General features: G+C 42.8%; 2 protein-coding genes across 4 annotated transcripts in view; one reads left to right on the top strand and one right to left on the bottom strand.

The window, feature by feature from the left end:
• jarid2 (jumonji and AT-rich interaction domain containing 2) overlaps positions 1 to 15,360 on the top strand; it is a 55,009-nt gene extending 39,649 nt beyond the window's left edge. The window contains exons 7-18 of the mRNA XM_022747141.1: positions 4,705 to 6,163; positions 7,305 to 7,849; positions 10,592 to 10,684; positions 10,857 to 10,975; positions 11,080 to 11,150; positions 11,334 to 11,448; positions 11,643 to 11,748; positions 11,961 to 12,143; positions 13,388 to 13,518; positions 13,871 to 14,057; positions 14,541 to 14,648; positions 14,891 to 15,360. Of these exons, the coding sequence (XP_022602862.1) occupies positions 4,705 to 6,163; positions 7,305 to 7,849; positions 10,592 to 10,684; positions 10,857 to 10,975; positions 11,080 to 11,150; positions 11,334 to 11,448; positions 11,643 to 11,748; positions 11,961 to 12,143; positions 13,388 to 13,518; positions 13,871 to 14,057; positions 14,541 to 14,648; positions 14,891 to 15,124 (3,351 nt within the window). The 3' untranslated portion in view covers positions 15,125 to 15,360. The remainder of the gene's footprint in view (positions 1 to 4,704; positions 6,164 to 7,304; positions 7,850 to 10,591; positions 10,685 to 10,856; positions 10,976 to 11,079; positions 11,151 to 11,333; positions 11,449 to 11,642; positions 11,749 to 11,960; positions 12,144 to 13,387; positions 13,519 to 13,870; positions 14,058 to 14,540; positions 14,649 to 14,890) is intronic.
• Positions 15,361 to 18,166: 2,806 nt separating this feature from the next.
• The window catches only part of dtnbp1 (dystrobrevin binding protein 1), a 31,942-nt gene continuing 24,228 nt past the window's right edge, over positions 18,167 to 25,880 (bottom strand). For 2 of the 3 annotated variants that reach the window (XM_022747021.1, XM_022747024.1), the window contains exons 3-4: positions 22,018 to 22,161; positions 18,167 to 20,485 (exon numbers count right to left, since the gene is read on the bottom strand). In XM_022747021.1, coding sequence (XP_022602742.1) covers positions 20,136 to 20,485; positions 22,018 to 22,161 — 494 coding nt within the window. In that variant the 3' untranslated portion in view covers positions 18,167 to 20,135. The remainder of the gene's footprint in view (positions 20,486 to 22,017; positions 22,162 to 25,880) is intronic. The other variant, XM_022747023.1, reaches the window with a different exon arrangement.

The raw sequence follows: 25,880 nt of genomic DNA, 5'->3' as shown, positions 1-25,880 counted from the left end.
ACTGTGTGAGCACCCTGTTGTTCTTTTGACTCCTCTCATACTGTGCATTTTGTTTTCCCTGCACTCTCATTCACCATTTCTTCTCTCTTATATCTCCAGCTCTCCGTCAGGTCTCATTCATTTCTCTTCATGCTCCACTCTCTCTCTCTCTCTCTGTCGCTCCTCTCTGTTCCGGTGTCAAACAGACGGATCTTGCCCTTGACAAACATGGCTCCAATCATTTGGAACAGCAGATTAGTGCTACTTTTTTTTTTTTTTTTTCTCTTGCTCTCCGTCCAATTAGCATGAACAGTATGTGTGTTAACCATGTGTGTTCAAGACGAGCGCGCACACACACACACACACACACACACACTTATACACACGACCAACTGTGAAAATACAGGCTAAGCCATATAAAAGGTTAAGTGATTATGTAGCCGTAAAACGAACTACGAGTTCTGTGTGTAAAACCGAAGGGTAAAGGCATTATCATAATTCAATTCACTGTGATTCAGCTCTCCCTAATTTAATAGTGGCTTGTATCAACAAAATACATGTGCCGTAACAGGACCTTTTTATAAAACAATATGATTCTAGCCATTTTAATTAAATAACAAAAGTGGGGATGTCAGCAAAGCAGCTGCACGCAGCGGCAAGCGCAGGTGGGGTGTGCAGGGCCAAACCATTTAGCCGACTCGGCATCATTTGAAAAGGACTCTGCACTTTCTTCTTTAGTTGTTTGTCCTCAGACATCATCAATTAACCTCCCCTGTGCTATTACAACATGTACAAACTTACAACAGATGACAGCTTTGCTACTGTATGTAGATCTCTCCCTGTAAGTTCATATAAGGGTTTTTTTTTATTAGTGCTAGGCTATAGTGACCTTTCTCTAGCTGCTTAAAAGTCAACCTGCCCAGGGCTGCATCACATTGCGCCCCTAATAAGACAGCAGAGGGGAAAGAGGGCTTAAGCCGGATTTATGTCTCGTGGTCGAGGTGTTCCGCCAGTCGCGCCGTAAATGAGTGTGGCGTAGGAATTGATTTATAGTTCAGCATAGGATTTAACCCACTGATTGTCATCGCACCACAGTAACACATGATGGATGCGCTGGATGCTATCAAACTGTGGAATGCATTCATTATAGACCCAAACTTATGGTGGTTACAGTATTTCTTGCTCCCGGTGATAGAGGCAGTCATGGTCACGGTGAAGAGAGGGTTTACTCTGCTAGCGCTTTTGGTCATTTTTTTCAGCTTTCATCTCTTTCTCTTCACTGTCAGTATTCTCTGCCAGCATCAGAGACATCCTGAACAAAGAAGCCAAAGCTGACCAATCACAGCGAGCACCCACGTGGTATCTCTGTTGTCCTGATGTGTAGTTACACTTTTAAGGAGGTGCTTGTGAGAACCATTGGTAGCTCCGCTGGAGCAACACAACCTCTCAGTACATCCTAACAAAGAGCATCTGTGGTTTTAGGTTTAGAGAAGTGTATTTAATTTTATCATCATAACAATGTAGTAAACAGAGTAATACCACATGTGTATCTTTGCCCACATCTTTTGTCAGTCAGCAGGGTTTTTGAAGGGTTAAATGTTCTCCTGTCTTCTTCTACTTCTTCTTCTTCTTCTTCTATCCTCTGGCTGGCCTTCTCTCGCTGTCTTTCTCTTCTCGCCCCCCCGCCCCTCCTCCTTCTTCTCAGGGTCGGCTCCTGCAGATGTTGCCTGTTAAAAAATCTTCCTGCCAGGCCTCAGCTGGGCTATAGCAACACATGATGTCATCTAGACCCACCTCCCTCTCCCTCCCCTTTCCCCGCTCACGTGCGACCGAAATCCACTCCAGAACAGTCTCCGGCTGCCTGCCTGTGTGTGTCTGTGTGTGTGTGTTCTATTTTTTCACTTTGGCTTCATTGTCTTTCTTGTTCTGTTCATTGTCCTTTTCATTTCTGTTCGAATTCTCTGTCAGTGGCTGTTAGCAGGAATGAACTATCCTTTTAACTATTCCTCCTTTTTCTTTCCTCCTTTCTTTCTTTCTTTTTTCTCCCTTCCTTCCAACCACTTGCTCCTCCTCACCTGCCTCTTTATTCTGTCTCTTCTCTCCTCCTCTCATCATCACTCTCTTGCCATCCTCCTTTTCTACCAGACCAAATAATTAAAGGGAGCAAAGTGAGGGAGACTCACCGAGCCCCCCTAAAGACCGCCGGTCCGCTGAGCCCTCCTCTGGCAGGAAGTGGTCATGACAGTGTGTCTCTTGGACTCGACGCTTTGTCAGCAAACTGTGGCTGGATAAATATAGCAGCTGTCTGGACAACTGCTGCTTTAGCAGTTAGTTACTCTCTCAGCATCAGTGGAACGCTAAATAAACACACACATTGGACTTTGTATTGATTTGGCAAATGAAACAATAAGAAATAAATCAGTTGTGAGCTTATGTGTCAGATTGATAATTAATTCTTAAATAGATAAAATCACAGCGACTGTGCAGCTTGTTTCTGACAAGTGAACATTATGTATGACACAAAATACAGTATGTATCACATGGAAACAGTTGTACTTATTTGGCAGCGCTCGCTGTGCAGCCTTCCTTTATCCACTCACATTGTTGCTGCATTCTCTTTCAATCTCTCTTTCACCCCTTTGCAAATGTGCCGTCTTTCCTCACTCTCACCTTGTCACCCCTTGTTTTTATATTGGGAGGACGTGTGTGTGTGTGTGTGTGTGTGTGTGTGTGTGTGTGTGTGTGTGTGTGTGTGTTGGGGGGGAGTGATTGACGGAGACAGGGTTAGGTTTCAGTCCCCCTTATCTTTTAATGGCTTGGTCTTTGTGTTGGCCCCCCGCCACCTGAGACGAACACAATACAATACATGCACATGCACACAATACACACACATACACACACACACACAAGTGTGACACAAGAGCCCTTCAAAGGCAAACCTGTCAATGGGCCGGCTGTCACCTCCATCTTGTGGCGCCCTGACTGTGATTAATAACTCCATCTCTCCCATCCTCCCTCATTTCTTGCGTCAGCTGGTCTGTACAGAGCGTCTCACAGATACTGTAGATCGACAGCAGCGATACCTGATTATCGATGCAAATTTGTATGTTTTCTAATGACGACCAGAGCTCTGTGATGGCTTTTGCTTTACCTACTTTGGCTGGTTGATTTAGAAATTTGAGAAGAAAGGCAAAGAACAAAATCAAATTTGCTTTTGCTTTAGAATATTTTCAAAATGAAATGTGACCAAATACAGAAGGAAAAAAAAATACCCACTTTATGTTCAAACAACTACAGAAACATGACCTCCAGCTCAGCCTGTTCAGATATTGGCAACCAAATACTGATCTTTAACTTCACAAGAGCTCCTAAGACTGTCAGGCCTTCTCTCACACAACACACACACACACACACACACACACACACACACACACACACACACACACACACACACACACACACACACACACACACACACACACACACACACACCAATCAGAAGGAAGGGAGAGAAGGAGAAGGAAGAGGGAATGAGAAACTCCCGGCAGCACTGAAAGTGGGCCATGAAAACATGGAGATGAGGAGGGAGAGAGAGTAATGGATATTCTTGGAAATGCATACAGGCAAAATATCGGTGGATGATGATGGAAATGTAGTGAAGGTGAGAAAAGAGAGAGAGAGAAAGAGAGAGAGTACATCAGATAAAGCCAGATTGCAAGGCAGACACAAATGGAAAGACAGACAGAAATACACAGTGGTTTTTAATGTGCACTGAAGCAGCTATAAAGCTCTGTCCACTGAGGGAGAGGGTGGCCATGTTTCTTCCCACAGCTGTAGCCAGCCAGCCGGCCATGGAACCAGACACCACTGTACCAAAGCTCTGATCTACAGCTGGGGGCCTCAAAGACTTCACATGCACACACACACTTACACACACACACATACACACTCGCCTGCTCCCTGTCTCCAACTCTCTCACATGCACACACATAAACACACAGGCCGAGCCTTTATTCATAGCACAAAAATTGAATTATAGCATTTAAAAAAACCAATAGCAAATAAAAGGCTGGGTTTTTTTTTTTTGTGCTCAAATGGAATTTTATTCCATCCCAATGACCCCACCTCCTACCTCACACTGTCCAGCCGTCTGCTAATGGAGACCATGGAGCCGTCCCTGCTTTCCCTCTCTCTCTTTTTTTTTTCCTACTCGTTCTAAACTGTTGTTTATCTCAGGATGTGGGTTTGACAGTAGTTTGAGCTGCAGTTTTACAAAAGTGAACTGCATGTGAAAGTATAGTAATCTAGACAGTTAATTGGTTCTCTAATGAATAGTGTAAGTTTCCACAAATAGCTTTGGCCAAATGTTTAACTGCAGAGCTAGCAGCTGAGTGTTTGGCCTCTTCATTGTGGAGTGTGTGTGCGCCAATACTGCTGCATGTATCTTCTTGTTGTACCTTTTTATTATATTCTTTGTATTGTATAATAGTATTTTTAACTTTCACATGTATGTTGCCTAATACACAGCACAACAGAGATCTGATCAGAATGGATTATTTCAGAGATTTAAGCTCTGTTAGCATATTACCCCATTCGCTCTCCAGCAAAGATTTCTGTTTTCTAAGACATTTCCCTTGTATTTGAAAATACATGATTGTGCTAAAATGATTTATTCTGCTCATCTAATGTGTCCCATCTCTCTCCCGCTCTCTCTGTTTGTCACAGGTCTCTAAAGTGAACGGGCTGACGCGGGCGGGCTCGGCACAAGCTGTCGGTGGTGCCAAAAAGAGCCGCGACTTCCGACTGCCGTCCAAAACTGTGAAGAAGTACACAGCCACCGTGTCCAAGGGCCACGTCACTTACACCAAAGCCAAACAGAAAGAACTGGGCAAGAAAACCAAACTCAGCAGCAGCAACAAACACAACAGCGCCGCCTCGGCACCATCGTCAGCGAACAATCACAATCAGCACAGCCAGCCAGCAGCCAGCAATGGGCTGGCCAACTCAGGAAAAGCAGCGGCACCAGCCCACCACAGCAATGCAAAAACCCGCAAACAGGTGCTACTATCCAATGGGCTGCACAATGTGGCTGCCGGTGCCCGCCTCAACGGGAGGCTAAATGGGCAGCGGCACAACACCCTGGCCAAGGAGGATGGGCAGAGACAGTGCCAGCAGGGCCAGGGGGAGTGTCCAGGTCGAGAGGGACTGCGTAACTCCAAGCGGCGTCTGGAGGTAGTGCTCAACTCAGTGGGGACAGGGGTTGTTGAGCAGAAAGCCAAAACCACTGGCACTGAGGCAAAGAAGGCCAAGCTTCAGCCGACTCCTCTGGAGACACGCAGCAGCAGCAAGAAGGTGGCCAATCAAGAGAAAGCTGCCACGCAAATCACCACCCCTACCACTCCAGTTTCTAATGGACACGAATCAGAAACACCTTTGTCTCCTAAACAAACTCCACCTGTTACCCCACCTCCTACTCCCCCTCCTCAGCAAACCCCAACTCCTTCTACACCAGCAGCCAATACGGAGCCGGTGAACCAGCGACCCAAGCGGGCATCGGCCGGCAAGCTGATGTTGATACGACAAGCACAGCAGCAGCAGAGCAGGTCTCATGGTCGGAACTCCTCCTCTTCCTCCCCCTCATCAGGCCAGAATCACCCACAGAACCCCAGTCGTGCCAGCACTACCTCAGACCCCCAACAAACCTCTGTGTCCTCCTCCTCCACCACCTCCTCCCTGCTTACTTCCACCAACAGCCCGGGACAGCTCAAACCAGCAGCACTGCGGCCCGCTGAGCGTGACAAGGAGTGGGAGCGTGAGAAAGAGATGACGCGCCAGAAGGAACGTGAACAGGAGAAGGAGTGGGAGCGCCAGCGGAGCAGGCCAGAGGGCTGGGCAGCGCTGGGTGAAGTCCCTGTCTTCCGGCCAGCGCCGCGGGAGTTCCAGGACCCCCTGGTGTACTTGGACGCGGTGAGGGAACAGGCCGAGGCGGCTGGCATGTGCCGTGTGGTCCCACCTCCAGACTGGCGGCCAGAGTGCAAGCTGAGCGAGGAGATGCGTTTTGTTACACAGGTGCAGAGGGTCCACATGCTGGGCCGGCGCTGGGGCCCCAACGTGCAGCGGCTGGCCTGCATCCGCAAGCACCTCAAATCTCAGGGCATTACCATGGATGAGCCGCCTGTCATTGGTAAGTGAGACACACAAGGGTATATATGAACGAACACACGGCCCTTGAGACAACACAACTCAAAAAAAAGAATAGTGATAATAACTTGAATTGATTAATTAAGCAATAAGCCACAGAGGAATTGAAGTTAATTTAGAATTTAGTTAGAGTAAATTAAACCCCTTTCTTAACTAAGGCCTCCTCTCCGTCTTGTTGACACACATCAGAAGAAGATAATGCACAATTACCTTCTCGGTATCCGGCAGTTTTTAACTGCTTTGTCAATCAGTCCGGGTTATATAAAGTCACGACAAAAGCAGCCAGTAAGCAAGCATGAAAAATATTGCTATTTCCATTGGTATGAGTGGTGCTCTGAAAGCTTCAGTGGCGCTCTGCCTGATTTTATCTTCCTGTTTATAGACGACAATAACAATGTGGAACAACTCGGCGAGGGGCCTGACAGGCTGCAAAAACAATATTTCCCCCAGATTGCCTTGTTACCTTCCATTTCTCACAATGACATCAGCATTTTATGAACATTTAAACAGCCCCGCTTCAGACGGTGTGTGTGTGTGTGTGTGTGTGTGTGTGTGTGTGTGTGTGTGTGTGTGTGTGTGTGTGTGTGTGTGTGCTTTTCAAATGAGTGTATGTGTGCAGCCCATGAATGCAGATACTTTGCCATTGAATTTTACTAGTTTTACACTAGTTTTACTAGTTTTACACTGGTTGGTGTTGTGCATGTGTTTGTTGCGTTTGTATACAGCTGTGTACAGATTAGCCCAGTGTGAGTACGGCTATGTGGCTGCCAGCCAGAGAGACCAGGCAGCCAGTGACTTCAGCCAGCCACGATGCCCTGGTTCCAGATGACTTCCTTTACTGTGCAAAGCAGATCAGTTCTGCATTAGCAGTAATTTGTGTCTCTGTTTTAGTGCTGCGATGTTTCAGATCATTTTGAAAGTTGATAGCTCAACTGGCTGTTTCAAATCAAATGAAATAGGCTAGAGGAAATGGCATATTTAGCCACAGGAGCAGATGCTCCAAGATGGCAGTGTTCTTGATTTGATTTGATTTTTTTTTTTAGTTTAGACATGTGTCCATAGACGACTTCTCTGTGGCCACATTCTCTGAACTAACCTCTTCTTTGTCCCTCTGCTCTGCACAGGTGGCTGTGAAGTGGACCTGTCACGTTTTTTCCAGCTCATCAATGACATGGGCGGCATGCAGCAGGTGATGGACCTGAAGAAGTGGACCAAGCTGGCTGACCTTCTGCGCATCCCTAAGTCAGCGCAGGACCGGCTGGCCAAGCTGCAGGAGGCTTACCTCCAGTACATCCTCTCCTATGACTCGCTTAGCGCCGAGGAGCGCCTCCGACTGCAGGCCGAGGTGCTGCAGGAGAAAAAGAACCTGGAGTTGCGCCGGGGCCCTCTGGAGGGTCTCTTGGACTCCTCAACACCTAGTGCTCTGGTCCTGCCACGCTATGAGCCCAAGAATGGGTTAGTAGGTGGGATAGTGGGAGGGGGAACAGGGCACCAGCGCACCAATGGAGTGTATCACCATCTGAAGGAGCTGGAGGCTCAGGTCAAAGCGGGCCGGCGCCGGCTCTTCGCTCAGGAAAAACAAGGCAAAGAGGACAGGCAGCATGGAGAAGAGCAGGAGGAGGAGGAGGACAGGGGCGTTCTCAGCGACCAGCACAAATGTATTTACAAGGTGAGGATGGAGAAGACATTTGCTGTTCATTCCACACATTTGAAGCATGCAGACAAGAGGCATGTAAGTCTATCTGTTTTTGTTATTCTTTTCTTTTTTTCCCGGTTCTTTTCTTTCTAGAAGAGGTTTTATAATCCCGAGTCATCAAGTGCTGTTGACTGTTAACTCTTGTTGACGACTGTTTCTGGGTCAGTTATTCATTACAACATTTGCTTTGAAGTTTCCACGAGCAGTAGCACCAAGGTGTAAGCGCATCTGTGGATGATGCCTCCGTACTGGTCTGCCTGCCACCTGCTGTCAGTAGTTTGTTTGATTGTGTTTCTCAGTGTGTTGGTATCATCAGGTTTGTTTTAGTCCTTCAATCCAGCAGGTTATTAATGGCATGCCTTAAATAGAATCACAAGATATCCACATTTGTTTGTTTGGCTAATACCTGACCTTTTGTGGCTTGTTGATGGCGCCTGAGCAGTTTTCAAAGGCCTCATTACTGCTCAGCCAGATGTCTGAGATCTCACTTCTATCTGAATCGAGACTGATGTCACACGTGAAGTGTAAACACTCTGCCCCTTTCATATTATCGCCACTAAAACTTGAGTGTTTTGATATCACAGTTCTAGTTCATTAGTGACTAAATAAGCACTGTATCTTTAAAAGGAGCTAAGCTGTGCTATAAATTGCTACATCACACTTTGACTGGGTTTTTCTTAGGGTCAATGTTACTGTGGTTTTAACTGCAAAGATGTTGATTCCTATTGAAATTCTTTATTCAGTTTCCTTAGTAACATTATCATGCTGTTTGCTGTCATCATTTCTGGTTTATAAAAGCAAAGATAAAAGGGTTGCACACCTGGTTACATGCAGCAGTTTTCGTGCAGCTGCACCGTGAAGACCTGGTTCTTCTTGTGAGAGTGAGGGACAGCGGTTTTTGTACCTTGCACATCTTGTGGTTTCTTAAATATTTCTGTGCACCTCTGTGTGTGTGTGTGTGGTAAGTTGGTCAATAGTCTTGCTTCAGTGTGCGTGTGTGTGTGTGTGTGTGTGTGCGCGCTCGCGCACATTAGACGCATCCCCACCTCCCCAGCCTGCAAGCAGCTGTGTTGATTCTGGCTGGCTGAAATGTAGGTCAGAGAGAAGGCAGCCCCCAAATCAGCCCTTCCCCTCACCCCTGTCCCGCCCACTTCAAGCCCCGCCCTCTCCCGCTCTCTCCACCCTTTAATCCAGCCCTCTCCCCATGGCTCCTCTCCTTCAGCCCATGCCCTTGCTCTTAGCCATTTCCACAAACCTCCAGTCCTCTCGACCAACCGTCTCTTTCCCTCCAAACCCACTCCCCTCGTGCGCTGTCCCCTTGCCAAACCCCACACCAAGCACCTCTTTCCCCCAGCCACAGGCAGACATGTATGCAAAGGCTATCAGTTCCTTGTGTACATTCAGATATGCACATGTGCAAACACACACAGCGCAATATGAGAATTCCAGTCCTGTCGTACATACCCGTGTGCACAAAAACGCAGACTGTGTCACGGTTTGTGTGCATGTATTTGCCACAGCATGTTGACGAGTAGACGCAGTAATGATGTCAGTCATTAAGACAACTTTGTCTCTGTGTTGGCTTTCTCTCTCACATTCACTCTCACACTGCACAATACTCCACCCATTTTGAATCTGGATCCCATTTGATTTTTTTTTTTTTTTTCCCCTCCATCTTCCTTTGGTAACTAAATCTCTGTTTATGACCTCCCTCTGAAGAACTGAGATACTGTCAACAGACTTGACCCAGTACAGTCCATAGACGTCTGAGTTATAGAAGCACCGTTCAACATAGTGACATGTGAATGGCTGTCACCATGCTGACAGGACAGGCTTGTCTAAATATGACCCATCACTCTTCTCTACAAGTCTGATTTGTATGCATTTTTCATCAAGAGCGGCCCCCGAGAGGAGGTTAGATTTCACCTTTTCTATCAAGAGAACAAAGTGCACGTCAAGGATATAATTATCTCTAATTACAGCAGGAAAGGCTTGGATAAGTGCTGCTACTGACTGGCCCAAAGAACGGCTTGTCAGTGCTTACTAGGTCACTGCTCTGCTGTATTATTGAACTGCATTATTTTACAACTCTGTAGCTATTGTAATAATAAACCACAATGTCAGTCACTTTTTTTTTTTTTTTTTTTTTTTTTTTTTTTTTGAAACATCTACTCACTGAAGACAGGAAAAAAAAAGAAAAGAAAAAAAATATAAACTGTCACTGTAAGGATGAGGAATTCGCAAGGTCATCTTTCAGCAGGGTCCATACATCCTCGGGCCCGGAGCCGGCAGATTTATGGCCACCTTCAAAGCTTCTCTGTAGCAGGAGTGTTCATGGGAGAGAGGGTCAAGTCCAGGGGAAATGTATCCGGGACTTATAGAGGATGCACAGAGGTGGAGGCTTATAGAGAAACATAAATACACATGTACAGTTGTTACATTACTGCGCACGTACATGTATTCTTTTGACCATAAAGCGAACTATTACATTTCATCTCATACAGGCATGCAGTGGTAAAGTTGCAGTTCATTAATGAATATTTTCTTTGCTAATTTTTTTTTTTTTTCATGCTCTCGGTTTTTATTTCCCTATAGTTGTTTTTCCATGACTGAAGACCATAAATATGTAGAGTGGAGTCTGGAGTTTCTTCTTGTTCCCCTCTGACTCCTCTCATCGTGCTGTGACTCACGATGTTTAATGTCTCTTTGTTGCAGGGGAAATCGGTGTCTTTGACGAACTTCTTCAGGATAGCCCGGAACACCATGACCATGTGCTTTAACAAGGAACCAGGGGCTGCTGAGGTTGAGGTTAGCGTGCTAACATCTTTATTAAACTGCAGTGACTTAAAATGATCTCTCGTGGCTCGGCTTCAAATTTATGTCAGTTGTCAGATGAAAGAACACCTGAAACCTGTACCCTGTTTCATGCATTCTTCTTGCTGATCAGCTTTCATGTTTCTTTTTTTTTTTCTCCTTGCAGCAAGAGTACTGGAGGATTGTGGAACAGAGAGACAGCCACGTGGCAGTGCATTGTGGGAAGGTGGACACCAGTACACATGGCAGTGGTTTCCCCACAGGAAAGTCAGAGCCATTTTCAAAGTAAGTAGCCCACAGACCTCACACAGCACTCACTCATGTTTGGACAGAATATTTTCTTTATCCTTGTTAAAAAAAAATGACCATTTCTCTTCTCTTTACCTCAGACATGGATGGAACCTCACTGTCCTCCCCAATAACTCTGGATCCATTCTGAGGCATCTGGGTGCTGTGCCCGGTAAGGACATACGTACTCTGCAGGAAAAAGGCTGTAGCTGTTCAGTAGTGGTCTCAAAGAAAGACAAATTTAGCATCAACATGATGATACATATATAGGCATCTACTCATTCTGTGTAATCTCTAGTTAGTAATAACCCCATGCTCTTTTTTTCTCTCTCTGTAAACCCATCTGTCTCCCCAGGGGTGACCATTCCCTGGCTAAACATTGGCATGGTCTTTTCTACCTCATGCTGGTCTCGAGACCAAAATCGCCTTCCATATATTGATTACTTACACACTGGTGCTGATTGCATTTGGTAAGTATGCGCTGGGCTCTCTGCTCACACACAATCACTGGTATTGTGTGTGAGCATGACCACACAGGGAAAAAAAAAAAAACCTGCCTCAAATTCCCATGTAAAATTCTAAACACATGTAAAATTAACTAGAAGACCCAGTTTGAAAAATAAAGTTTTTTTTTTCTCTCTGTTTGTGCGTCTTCATCCCACAGGTATTCTGTCCCTGCTGAGGAGAAGGCTAAGCTGGACAAGGTGGTCCATACACTGCTTCAGGCCAATGGCACCCCAGGACTAGAAATGTTGGAGAAAAACATCATGGTCAGTGTCATTTGTTTTATTTTTGTGTGTGTGTGTGTGTGTGTGTGTGTATGCAAATTTTAATATTTTGCTATATATTTGCTATTTGTCATGTATTGATCTCATGATAACGTTGGCAGCATTTCATTTTCAATTAGTCGTAATACTTACCGTTAGTTACAGTTACAGAAATATAAACCTTTTTTTCTGTCTCTTCCTTCTCAATCTTGCAGATCTCTCCAGAGGTGCTGTGCCGTGAAGGTATCAAGGTTTACCGTACGGTCCAGCGGAGCGGCCAGTTCGTGGTCTGCTTCCCCGGTGCCTTTGTCTCTAAAGTGTGCTGTGGCTACAGCGTGTCTGAGACGGTGCACTTTGCCACACCGCACTGGATGAACCTGGGTTACCAGGCTTCAAAGGTCAGCATATGAACCGGGGTGGGCAGAGCAATACCAAGTACCATGCTAAAGTAATAAAGGAACATATGTATATGTGGAAAATAAAATGTGCAATAAGGTATGCAAAATATTTTCTATAAATATATGTAAAATCAAAATGTGTTGGGTTTCTTTTGAATTAATATTACAGGCTTTACATAACGGCTGTTTGTTTTATTTCACTCCTGCTTTATAATTCCTCACAACACTGGCCCCCTGTGGAAAGAGGCAGTTAAAGCTCTGATTTATGGAGAGTTGATTGAAACTGAAATGGATAAATGAACTTAGAACCTAGAGCTTGATTCTCTAATCAGCCAGCGTGTTGAACTGTGAGGGGTAATTGCAGCTGTAAGTCTCCCCGGGAGGTGTATTTAGATTTTTTCTTTTGTGATCATGAGCAAGCCTTTGGACCATTGGACCTCATTATAGCTGTAATAGAAGAGAAGAAAATGTTCCTTACTGTCATCATGGGCATTATGTTGATGGAAGAACATATACCTTCAGCACTACCATCGTATCCAAAGTCACAGTAAAGATTACTCTCAAGGGTAATATGACATTCATACAGTGTACTTTAGTGAGGTGCTATGAGCGGAACATTTTCAACATTTCCGCCCATCTGTCCCATTCGTGTGAATGAAAATATCTCAGGAACGCCTTGAGGGAATTTCTTCAAATTTGGCACAAATGACGATGATCAGATTTCAGTGGCTAAAGGTCAAGCATCGTCTGCTGTCATGGCTACAACTTTTTGTTCTATCAGAAAAGGCTTTATCGGAAAAGGATGTGAACACACACACCGGAATGTGACTGAATCTGATTTTGTGTCTCTCAATAAAATTATACACTAATACAGTCGACATACAAAAAAAGCATTTCAAAGTCAAATCATGTTACACAAATCAGTTTTATTCACAAGTCCCTTTATCACAAATCAAAAATACTCTTGATACCTTTTCATCATTCTGAGTCTGGACAGACGTGGATGTAAACTGTAACTGGACTGGAGAGGTTTAGAAATATTGATCTGAGTGTACAGAGTCTGTGTTTATACTGCAAACATGCTGAATGACATTATCACTTCATTCATTTAAATGTCTGTCCTCCAATGGCTGTTTTTTGATTTTGAGACTTAGCATACAGTACATTGAAATGCATCAAAAAAAAACAATCTGTTGGGGATTTAATCAGAGTTCATTTGTAATCTGTTCTGATTTTGTGTGCAGGACCTGAAATGTCGTCGTATAGCCAAACCCTTCTCCATGGAGAAGCTACTGTACCAGATCGCCACAGCTGAGTCAAAGAGGGACAACGGCCTTCTCCTCACCACCATCTCCGCCCTACTCAAAGACCTCAGGTAGGATACTGCAGTGCACACATACATTTGCATATGATATACATATATAATATACAATACAATTACTATTCTAATTTAATCTGCAAGTTAAAACCTGTTTAAATGTAGCACTGTCATTTCTAATCTATATTCTTGTTATCTATTCCTTTATGTGGATTATTTTATCCTCTGCAAATACTGTTCTTTTTATATCAGAGGAAGCCCCACTCTCTCTCTCCCTCTGTTTTTCCCCAGAGCAATAAAAAACATCCAACCTAATATATCATGATACAGTTTGTGCACAGATTTTACATGATGGCAGCAAAGGTTTTCTGGGTCTAATGAGCAGCTTTTTTTTTTTTTTGTCCAACAGGAACATAGAGATGGGCCAACGGCAGGAACTTTACAAGGCAGGTTTGCTCTCCTCTGCTCGCTATGGCACGCATGATGGCGGCCTAGGGCCCGGCGAGGGACGCAAGAAGCCCCGCGGGAAATGGCTAGCACTGGAGTCCTCAGAGAGACGCTGCCAGATCTGTCAGCATCTCTGCTACCTGTCCATGGTGAGACCAGAGAGCACAGGAGTTTAACACTGTATGGTTAGAAGATTCTAGCACTTATTCTCTAGAGGCCTATAGTGACAGTTTGGATATAATTTGTTTTTTTTACTTGCATCCTACGCAATAAGAAACACAATCTGATTTTGTCAGCTTCCTTCATGAAAGTTGGAAGCCATAAATATTTATTCAAGAAATCATCCATCATGGGAATTTAGTTTGTAGGTATTATTTTGCATTATGCTCTGCAATAACATACAGCTTATATACTGTACTGCCTGCTATACATAATAGCATTCCTATTTATTTGGACCTATTGGTATTTTCTTATACTTTTTATTGGTCAATATTTCAAAAGTATCTAAATCAAAGTATGTTAATTAAAAAACGACATTTTACAACAATGGTATCAAATTTGCAAGTGGCATAATACAGTAGGAGTGGAGGACCAAGATAAATGTCCCTGTCTGGGTTTCTCTGTCTGCGCAGGTGGTTCAGGAGACTGACAACGTGGTTTTCTGTCTGGAGTGTGCCCTGCGCTATGTGGAGAAGCACAAGTCCTGCAGAGGCCTTAAGATGATGTACCGATACGATGAGGTGAGCTGCCGCTTTTTGGTTCTGATGTGGTTCAGTTCTCGCTCTGTCCAGATGGGGGAGACATCAGCCAGGTTTACACTGCTCCAGGAAGGAAATTATTCACCATGTGACGGTGGTCATGTAATGAACTTGGTTGTGTCAAGGCTAAGATAGTGATTTATTTAAAGAAAAAAAGAAAAATGTCCATTGTTAAAATGTTTTCATTTTTAATGTATGTTTTTCTCTGTGCCTTCCTCGCTCAGGAGCAAATCAACAGTTTGGTGAACCAGGTGTGTGGCCGGGCCATGTTAAAGAACAGCAGTGGCGGCGGTGGTGGGGGAGTGGTCGTCAGCGGAGGAGGGGGGGAGCCCTGCCTGGGCTTAAGCCCTGCCAAAGCATCACCGGCCAAGCGAGGCCCCCGGAAGCGCGATACTGTGGAGGTGTCCCTGCCACGCCTGTCCTCCAGCCACATGCCTAAGGCAGCGGCTGTATCCTGAGGGGGACATCTTGACATCGCCACCCTGTGCGCTGTGCCCACGTCCTGCCCTACCCCTCCCTACACCCTCCTCAAATCCCTTGTTTTTTTATTTTATTTTTATTTTTTACATTAAGCAGGATCACGATCAATCCCTCCTCCACCACCCGATATTTAAGATCGATTGTTTTTGAGCTTTGAAAATCCCCTCACCTGACCTCAGTCCCCCCTCCAAAAAATATTCACCTCCCCCCTTAGTATGACAGGCTTGTTTTATTAAAAAAAAAAAAAAAGAAAAAAAAAAAAAAAGAAAAAAAAAGAAAAACAAGTTGTCTTTTTTGCACTAGTGTGAAAGAAGAATTTGTTTTTATTCTGGATGATTTTAGAATCCCCCGCCCCGCCCCTCCTGAAGTCGTCCTCAACAACATTACAAGCATTAAGTGTAACGTTCACAAGAAGACTTGATGGGCCCTGTTGTACCTTTTACCTCCACCCTCCACCTTCCCTTTACTGAAATGGGTTACGTTTGTTACCTTTTTCTTGCATCACTCTTTCCTGCCCTCCTCTCACCCCTGAGACTGAACCCCATCCCTTCTCATCACACGTCACTCAACTGTGAACATGGGACGAATGAAAAGGCGGCCTTTTTTTTTCCTCCCTGGTTTTCTGAAATGAAAATGATATCAAGTAGTTACCCAAAGTTTCTCTCTGTCCTTGGTTTGAGGAAGAAGAGTCCTTTTTTTTATTGATTTTAGATGTTTTTGATGCAGCTCCTGCATTGTTTTTTTTGTTTTGTTTTTTTTTTTTTTTAAAAAGGGGGGTTGGAGACGCGAGGTAAAAACTTGAAAGACAGATAATGTTGGTTTATTGTTGGTTGGCTATGTTTTTTTCAAGTTCTATTTTGAATTTTAGCTTTGTTTTTTCTAGGTTTTTTGCAAGAAGTCTTCTGTGTACTTTATTTTATTTTGTTGTCATTGTGGATGTTTCTGTTCGTTGGTGGATGTGAGAGAGGGCAGAGCTACAGCTGCTTGACCTGTGAAAGGTCACCGCTCACCTCACTTCCTGGTAGTATGGAGGGATCCCTCCTTCGCTAGCAAGTGAAAACTGTGCCTGATTCTTAGCGAGGAGATCCATTTTATTGGTGCTGTTGGTTATAATTACTGTATAACAACACAAAATTTTAAAATCGGGGGGGTTAGCGCCTGCTGTCGGCTAACAGCTAGCTCACGCACCCCCATCCCACAGGGCAGAAAAGCTTTCAGGCTTTTCTGGTTCTAGATGTGCAATCGTGTTAACATTCCATTCTTCCAGTCCTCTTGTTTCATCTGTACCAGTAAACATTAATTATTATATTATATTATTATTATTATTTTGTGTTTTTTTTACTTTTGTTGATCTGATGTGTTATCTCAAGTAGAGCCACTAGTCAAAGAGTGTAAAATGTGAAATATCGAATCCAAGTTTTGTTTGTTTTTTGTTTTGTTTGTTTTTTTCTTTCATTGTGCTGTTTTGGCTTTTTGCTTTTGTTCCCTTTTTCAGATATATTATGAGTGATTTTTAGAGAGAGGAAAAAGTCCAACACAAACAAAACATCAACTTTTTTTGTACATAATCCTGTAAATTTCTTTAAATACTTGAGCCTTTTTCTGGGGTTAAGGAAGAAAGAAAGGAAGGAAGGAATAAAGAGAAGAGAGACAAAGTTCCAGAGGAGAGTGCTTGATGAAGAAAAAGCCTTACATTTCCCTTTCTTCATCCGTGTGAGTTTGATGCTTACAGGGTTGCTCTGGTAAACGTGTATAAAAATTTTAAGTGCTGCTTATATCACTAAGAAAGAAGATATTGAGTAGCCAACGACTGCCCCCAACCTAGTTTTGTTTGTTTAGCTTTACTTTTTTAAAGAAAAGGGAAAAAAGATATGTTCACTAAAAAAAAAAAAAAATGGGTTTTTACATTTTCATTACTGAAAATTCAACAAAAATGTAGTAGCTACTCATGTTGCACTGAGCTTGCCAGTGGTGACTGTCAAGGAAAAATCCTATAATCCAGTTTGTTGGTTGTCGTCCCTCGCAGAAGACTGAACTGTGTTAGGACTATTTAATGAAATACCAAGTCGGGTGTTTTCAACATAAAAAAAGTGGTTGTCAAGTTTTTATGGCCTTACAATATATTTTATTCTGATGGGATTTTTTTTTGTTTGCTTTTCAGTTCTTTTATTGTTTGTTTGTTTCTTCCATTTTCTACAGTATAAAATACTTGCTCACAGTGGGGTCTCTGGTGACTTAATTTATTAGTGCCGCATCTCGGCCTTTCCCTCCACTCGGAAAGAGAGTCTCATGTTGGTTATATTGACAGTTTTTTACTTTTGCAGTTTGTACTTAAGGTTTAATAAAAACTTACCGACAATTCACTGTCATTTCTTTCCAACCTGCTCGTGTGTCTCTGTGTGTGCAGACTTCTGACATGACTTCAAGAATAAATGGTTTGAACAGTTTCATCATTTAGATTTCATGTTCTCATACGGGGAAGTCGAGTAGCATTAAAGGGTCATTTTAAATATATTACAAAATCATTTCCTCACTTACCTCTTATGGTATCCAACCTAGAGCTAAAAAGATTAATGGATTGACAGAAAACTGATTGTCAGCTATTTTAATAAACAATCATTTAAATGATTTTTTCATGCAAAATGCCAAAAATTAAACGGTTCCAGCTTCTCGCATGTCAATATTTGCAGGTTTTTCAGGCTTCTTAAATTATAACGTCAATATTTTTAGACTGTTTTCAGATAAAATGAGTAAATTAAAGTATCACCTTGGACTCTGGGAACTGGGCAACTGGACTAATTGATTAACTGAGTACTACTTTAATAATTTTATATATATATAAATAAAAAACACTATTGGGATTGAGGCAGAAATCAAAAATAGATATCACTGGAGGCAAATAAGAAAATGTTTTTTTTGTAATTTGGGTGAACTGTCCCTTTTAAAACAAGACAAATGTCAAGACACCGCAGTGAAATTATTATCCATATGTAAGAGATTTAAACAGGCTGCACCATGACATTATCAAGGTCCACAGGAAGCAGCAGCAGCTGCAGCAGGATATTAGAAGTGCTTTTCTGTTCATTTAACACAGGGCTTATCAGTCTATTCACTCGCCACACATTGTACATGCAAACTATTGGAGGGCCCTGTAGTTCTTCATAACCTTAATTAAAGTGTACTCGATTGAGAGTCACGCATCGACACCAGCTGTTTACTATTCACAGTGAACACTTTGACACATCCACTCTCAGCCTTCAAATGCCATTTACTCTCAGCATAACACTAGTACTGCTTTTCCTTAATTTTTAGTTGAAAAAACATTTAACTGTAATAATGAATATATACAAAGTAAAATATTCTCCAAGAGAAAAACTGCTGTATTTCAGACCCTTTCTTCGCTCCTGCTGAATCCCTCCATCCATCCATCCGTTCCCTCGCCGTGTCAGCTTTCCATTTGTAAAGAGCTCAGGCAGGACTGTAAATCAAGAGTGAGCGCACAGGGACTGTTAACATGCTCAAACCCTAAATCCTGCTCACATTTCACTCTTTAACTTGTTCCTGAAATGCTTAGATGAAAATTAAACAATGCTGGGGGAGAAACATTTATTACCAACAAGTCAGAAACTGTAGGCAGGGGAAAAGAAAGGAATGAGTAATGCTGTCACATTGCACAAACGTCAACATTTCTGTACAAAAAAAGAAAAAAAAGATCTGGATACAGTTAAACCTTCTGGGTGTCATCCAGTGCATAGCGCACAGTCCAAATATCGATTTGGTCCTAAGGAGAAGTTCGCCCAAATATTACTGGTAAAATGAATTCCAGAGGGCAACTCTCCTGCATGTGATTGTTTGTGTTAAATCATTGATATCCTGCTACCTGAACCCACTGCCAGGTGACGGCATGCCATGTTTATCAAAGCCAAGGGCGCAAAAGTATTATCTAATTGGTAGTATACATTTAAAATATTGCAGAATCTTGTGCAGCCAAAGGAATGCAAGAAGCTTTGGGGATTCAGCTTATCCATAAAGTCCTGAAAAATTCATCCATGTGGCCCCTGCAGGTCATTAGTCCTAACTGTTCAGCATTAACTGTATTAAAGGGTCTGTTCACCCAATTTATGAATAGTCATGGTAGATTTTACTAGCACAGGTTTTGCAATATCAAAAAAAAAAAAGTTTATTTGGCCTAAGGACAAGAAACAGAATATTGTTTGTCGAAAAAAGGACGCAACACAAACCGCACATGTCAAAACCCGGGAAACTATCTGCTCGTCTAGAGATAAGTGAGAAATTGTGATTTTTCGAAATTTGGGTGAATGGATCCTTTGAATGATCAAAGGCATACAACATTAAGAAAGTCCAAATTACACACACTTTTAGTGATTATAATCTTATTCTACTTTAAAAATAAAATGTTATTAACCTGGCAGAGCTGGTGATAGCCTCTTCATTTTGGCAGGGATGTGGTAGTTCAAACCACCATCATATCTTTATGTTCTGCAGAGGTTTCACCAAAGTTCAGGTCATATAAGAACAGCACAGTGAATGCTAAAGTGTTAGCACATAGCCTGACAAGCTGCTACCTGAAAGGGACAAATGGATGATTTTAGTGTATGCTTGTTTATGTCCCCGTCACTGATCAGTAACAGGCATCTCCTGGTCTCAACATGCACAAACACAGAAACAGAATATTAGAGCATTCTCTGAATAATGCCAAACTATTAATGTGCATGTTAAGTCATTCAATGCTATTATGCTAAAGGGAACTCAAACCTATTTGACAGGATTCAATTAGAATTGAAAACTCAGAGGTGTTTTAAGGCAAGGTCATGTGGCAGTTAGTGCAACCTCAGTGTATTTTCTTTCATATACTTTTCTTCAGTATGAAAGGAATTTGAGAAGGAAGCCAATATTGTTAGGTATCCGAGTTTGATTTGGCAGCTCTGTATGTTTGTGTGTTTGTGTTTAAATCCAGTCCAGCTCTCCTCAAACCTTCTGCCTGCTCTCCTCACAGTCTTTGCTGGTATGGTCCTCTTGCTCCACCCTGTCCACCAGCGCTGTATCCGGGTGCACCTCGTCTTCATCCAGGGTCACCACCACCGGCGGCCGTCTCCGCCTTCCTCCTCCCCCCGATCCTCCTCCAACACCACCACCTCCTCCTCCTCCTCCTTGCTCAGTCTCCTCCTCATCATCATCCTCATCATCCTCCCCGGCCTCCGTGTCCTGGCTGGCTGAGTCAGTGCAGGTGGATGAAAGGGAGGAAAGCTTGTGGCGTAGCTCAGCCTGGGTGGGAACCTGGAGACTGATCTCTGTGGTGAAGGACTCAACATCAGGACCTGAGGGAAAGAGGAGTCACTTAGATAACTTCAGACTTTGGGGTTAATTCCATGTCAAATCAATAGAAATCCCAAAAATAAAAAAATGAATTGAGATTTTTTACATAATCTGTACAACTGAGCATTTCTCCTATGGAGCATGGTGCCAAAGATCAAGCCACGTTACATGGAAATCAACACAGACCAACATTAACACAAGGCCTTAAATACACAATGAGAACCAAACAGGGGAAACATCATTGGACAATTAATAAACAGAATAAGGATAAGGAGTAAGGAGTGGAGACAGATGTAAGGAACAGAAGCACATGGCAATGTAAACAGCATGTGTGTAACTAAACAAAATCCAAGCAAACAGAGGAAGGAAACAAACACCCAAACCTGTGAAAACCATGTTTGATACCTTAATACAGTTTGGTTCAATGTACAAACTTGTTATTTATTACATTTATGTATTTTGTACATTTACTAGTTAAAACATGTTCTTTTCAGTGGTATGATTGCTTTTAGGGTAGACTTCGTCATATATTGGCATTATGCACAGGTGTGAAAACCTTTTTTTCTTTTTTCCATTTTTAATGGCTCATAATCAAAATGTTTCAGACTTGCACCTGTTTGCTATGAAAGCACTATAACATGAGGATTATATATAGAAATTTAAAAGCTCTTCTGTTGCTCAGTGTGAAGATAGAGTGGGCTCCAAAACACAAAATAATTTTGTCATAGAATTTTCAGCAAGTCATAACTTTGCAAATATGCAGCTATGGGCCAATCATTTTAGAGGTTAAAGACATAAAGCATGAACCAAATCAAAGACGGTCTGTCGGGAGGTCTCTGTTCATTTGACATTGAATGACCCCTTGGTTTAAAAGATAAGATACATACCAGCTTTGGTTGGTAGGATGGTAGGTAGGTGGATAAATAATTCTGCTGTTGTTCTGGCAGATACACACTCCTCTCGTGTTAATGGTTTGTATCAGTCTGTGGGGAATTGTATCCTTTTCTCTTAAAAACCCCAAACAATTCTATTATTTATTATTATTCATTATTTATTTGATATCTCAGGCCAACAGCTGCAAAGAAAAGCAGAGATCTATGGATCTGTTCAAGTTGTTGGAATTACTACATAGCTTTTGTTTAAATTTGCTAGAATTTTGTCCAAGCTCAGTTGCCGACTGACGTGAACTATAGCAGAGATTTGCATTAGAGTAGCAGTCGGTTATTTTTAGACAAAGACGAGCTGTCAGCGAGACGCTGTAGGTCGTTCACTGTAAAAAGACATTTCCCAAGCAGATGTGGACAGATGGTGTTGGTGCATCACATCTAAACATTATGCTTGTCACTCTTCTGAGGCACATACTCCTGCTTCATCTCATTTTTTGATGCGACTTAGCTGTAGAAAGTTATTTTAGTTCTGTAATTAAATGTTGTCTGTGCATTATTATTATTTAAAATTGTGTGTGTGTGTGTGTGTGTGTGTGTGTGTGTGTGTGTGTGTGTTGGTGTGTGTGTGTGTGTGTGTGTTCACCTACCTGTGACAGGTGATGCAGCGCTGTTGTCCTCTCCCCCAGAGTGCAGAAACACATCCAGGGCCTCGTGGTCAGACATATCCATCAGATCCATCTGCTCCAGCATGTCCACGTTCACCTCCATGGATGACATGCTTCCTATTGGCCCTAGATACATCATGGGACAACGAGTTATTAGCTTCACACGAGACTGGAGCATTCAGAAGGCAGCAGCAAGGGGCTGAGTCCAGGAAGAGAGGCGCTTTTTATTTCACTCCAAAATTTGCCAAGCAGAAGCAAATGGGCACATTGAAGCTGATGGCATTTGAAATGGGTAAGCTTGTGTACATGGAAGATTTTGTTTACCTTATGATCCAAAGCATTACCATAAATAATGGATTGGCAGGTGTCACTGTGTGTAGGAAGCTGTGTATGAAGGCGACAAGCAACACCTACAATATCATTAAAAGGAAAGATTCTCATTTTTTCAAGTTTATCTTAATATTTGCACGCCCACATGTACATTGAAAGAGCAATTAGTCACTGTGCAGTCCAAAGAAGACACAAAGAGTAACTTTGGTTGATACATACTTGATTTAACTAATTTGTCTTTCTCCCTCATCACTTACATTGGTAATGCATGAGGAAGGGAAATTTTCACAGCCAGGTTGGAGAGGAGGAACAACTGCAACACTCTTGATGTACATACGGGCATGGTGAGCAGTGCTTTAAGACAGACATGAAAAAATATGAGCCCGTCCTTTAAGTGGACAGATTTCAGCTGAGATATAAAGAAGTCAAAGGTGCATATCTACTTTTTGCCGGTTAAAAATAATGGGATGACCCTTAAGAGGTGAATGATGCTAAGTGATGAACCCACCTGTACGTTTCAAGCCTTGGCTTCTGTAAAACACCTTAAAATTGCATTAATATACAATGGAACGAAAGGTTGACCAATGAAGCCAGAACCAGTCCATTAAGTGAGTTTGGAACATTTAGAAGCAACAACAATACAATACAGAGAACAGGTGAAAACCAGACAGACTGAACTTAAATGAATGTTATATTAAGCATGACAGTGATTGTATTGTGTTTGATTCTAAATTATCCCCTTAACTTTTCTGACATGTGACGAGGCAAAGGAAGAAAGCCAACTCAACACACCCAACCAGTCTCTTATTTTCTCTATGAATGTGGCTGAACTAGCATTAAAACTGGCAAATTATCTTCTTGTTTTATAGGCAGGAAAGTACAAAATCATTGGAAACCCTGCTACACGCCAGCTCATACATTAACTACCACAGTCCTGGATTCACCACCTTGCAGGTGTACAACCCCCCCACCCCCCAGCCTGTTCACTATCATTTGATGTGCTGCATGCGTCACAAACAGCCAGTCAGTGCACTGTGGGGATGGAAGGAGGGGAGCGCAGGGTGGGTGGGTGGGGGTTAGCTTTGCGAGCATAAAAGGAAGAAGGGAAATGATTGGCCGGAGCACAGCAGTGAGAAAAGATGCCATTGGCTACCGTACCTCAAGGAAATGAGGAGAGCAGAGGAAGGCGGCACAGGGAGGGAGAGCAGAAGAGAGAGTGAAGAGAGAGAGAAAGAAGGGGAGTATTATTTCACAAGGAGACTGCCCCCAAAAGTCTCCCTGTCCTTACAACAGCAACACACATCACAAAAATCATCACACACACACACACACACACACACACACACACACACACACACACACACACACACACACACACACACACACACACACGGGTCATATTTTCAAAGGCCTCAACTCTGGCAATTCATCTGAATGTCCACAGATGTATTTTACAAACATATAAACTGATTCTAAAAGCATAAACACAAAAACCTGAACGAATGAAACGCAAATACATAAACAAATGGAGATGTTGTGTATTTAACTTACACACATAAAATCGCTCCTGCACACACATTCTCCTCTTTCTCTGTGGAGACAGCAGTGGTGTTTTCTGTGACACATCTTTGGAGAAACTAGGGTCTAATGCTCACTAATGACTCCTCAGTGTGCAGCCTCTTCTCATATGTATTTCCATATCTCGCCTGTCAGCTATGCAATTACCACCACACAGCAGCTATTCAGCCTCATAAAACATAGGATGGAGGATGTTGACTCAGTTTTCAGCCCCAAATGGAGCTGTGTTTCCAGCACATGAACAAAAATAAACAAATGTGTGTGCATGCACACAAACACAAAATCATGTATACATATACACACACACACACACACACAAACACACACACACACACACACACACACACACACACAAACACACACACACAAATACCTAAACCAACACTGTGGTCCAGAAAGCACTGCATTGAGAACATTATTTCCATGTGACTGCCTCTAACATGTTCTTCTTTTAACCCCACTATGACCTTGCTAAAAGGTTCTCCTGCTGGGAAGGACTGTTTTTGCCTGCAGTGAGATTGCAGAGTATATATATATATATATATATATATATATATATATGTTTGTGTGTGTGTGTTTGTGTGTGTTTGTGTGTGAGAGAATTTGTACCCTTGAGACCGGCTTTTGATGGCTCAGTGGCTTATGACATCCTCAGCCCTTTCTCTCTCTTCCTTGACAGTTTCCTCTTGGTTTAATTCTGTCTTTCTCTCCCCTCTTTCTCCGTGTCCCCCCGCTGTATTTTTGCTCCTCAGTGGCGCCGCCCTGCTGTAGAGATTTGTGGCTGTGTGGAGGATAATGACTTGCAGTGTGCCGAGTAATTTAGCTCTCACAGAGTGGCCCTTATTTTCAGATGTGTTTCACCAGAATAATAATTCAAGCCTCCTCTGTAAATGAATGCAAACACTCTTAAAGCAATTATGACGAATCCGTCTGCTGTGGATTTAAGTCTTGAAGCCCATGTTAGTCTCTGGTCTGTGAATCACATCATTTGACATGTGAAGCCGAAATGTAAACATCTCCACTTTGTTTTTACCATGAATGAATGGTGGACACGCATAATTCTGACAAATCTCTGGATAATGAACTGTGAAAATTTCACTCACTGCATCTCACTCCATGCTATGGTGATTGTTTTCGTCGTGGGGGTTCATTATAAAAAACACTGATTGATAAAAAGCCATTTTGAGTGACAGTGAAGTCTCTTGCATTCTCTCCCTCTCNTATATATATATATGTTTGTGTGTGTGTGTTTGTGTGTGTTTGTGTGTGAGAGAATTTGTACCCTTGAGACCGGCTTTTGATGGCTCAGTGGCTTATGACATCCTCAGCCCTTTCTCTCTCTTCCTTGACAGTTTCCTCTTGGTTTAATTCTGTCTTTCTCTCCCCTCTTTCTCCGTGTCCCCCCGCTGTATTTTTGCTCCTCAGTGGCGCCGCCCTGCTGTAGAGATTTGTGGCTGTGTGGAGGATAATGACTTGCAGTGTGCCGAGTAATTTAGCTCTCACAGAGTGGCCCTTATTTTCAGATGTGTTTCACCAGAATAATAATTCAAGCCTCCTCTGTAAATGAATGCAAACACTCTTAAAGCAATTATGACGAATCCGTCTGCTGTGGATTTAAGTCTTGAAGCCCATGTTAGTCTCTGGTCTGTGAATCACATCATTTGACATGTGAAGCCGAAATGTAAACATCTCCACTTTGTTTTTACCATGAATGAATGGTGGACACGCATAATTCTGACAAATCTCTGGATAATGAACTGTGAAAATTTCACTCACTGCATCTCACTCCATGCTATGGTGATTGTTTTCGTCGTGGGGGTTCATTATAAAAAACACTGATTGATAAAAAGCCATTTTGAGTGACAGTGAAGTCTCTTGCATTCTCTCCCTCTCCTGTCTTTAAATCTCTCTTTCCTCGCTGCTCTACAATCCTCTCT

This window comes from Seriola dumerili, unplaced genomic scaffold, assembly GCF_002260705.1.
Source record: "Seriola dumerili isolate Sdu_G_001 unplaced genomic scaffold, Sdu_1.0 BDQW01000110.1, whole genome shotgun sequence".
Taxonomy (NCBI): Eukaryota; Metazoa; Chordata; class Actinopteri; order Carangiformes; family Carangidae; genus Seriola; species Seriola dumerili.
The sequence above is the reverse complement of the archived record's forward strand: the minus strand, read 5'-3'. Positions and strand labels throughout refer to the sequence as shown.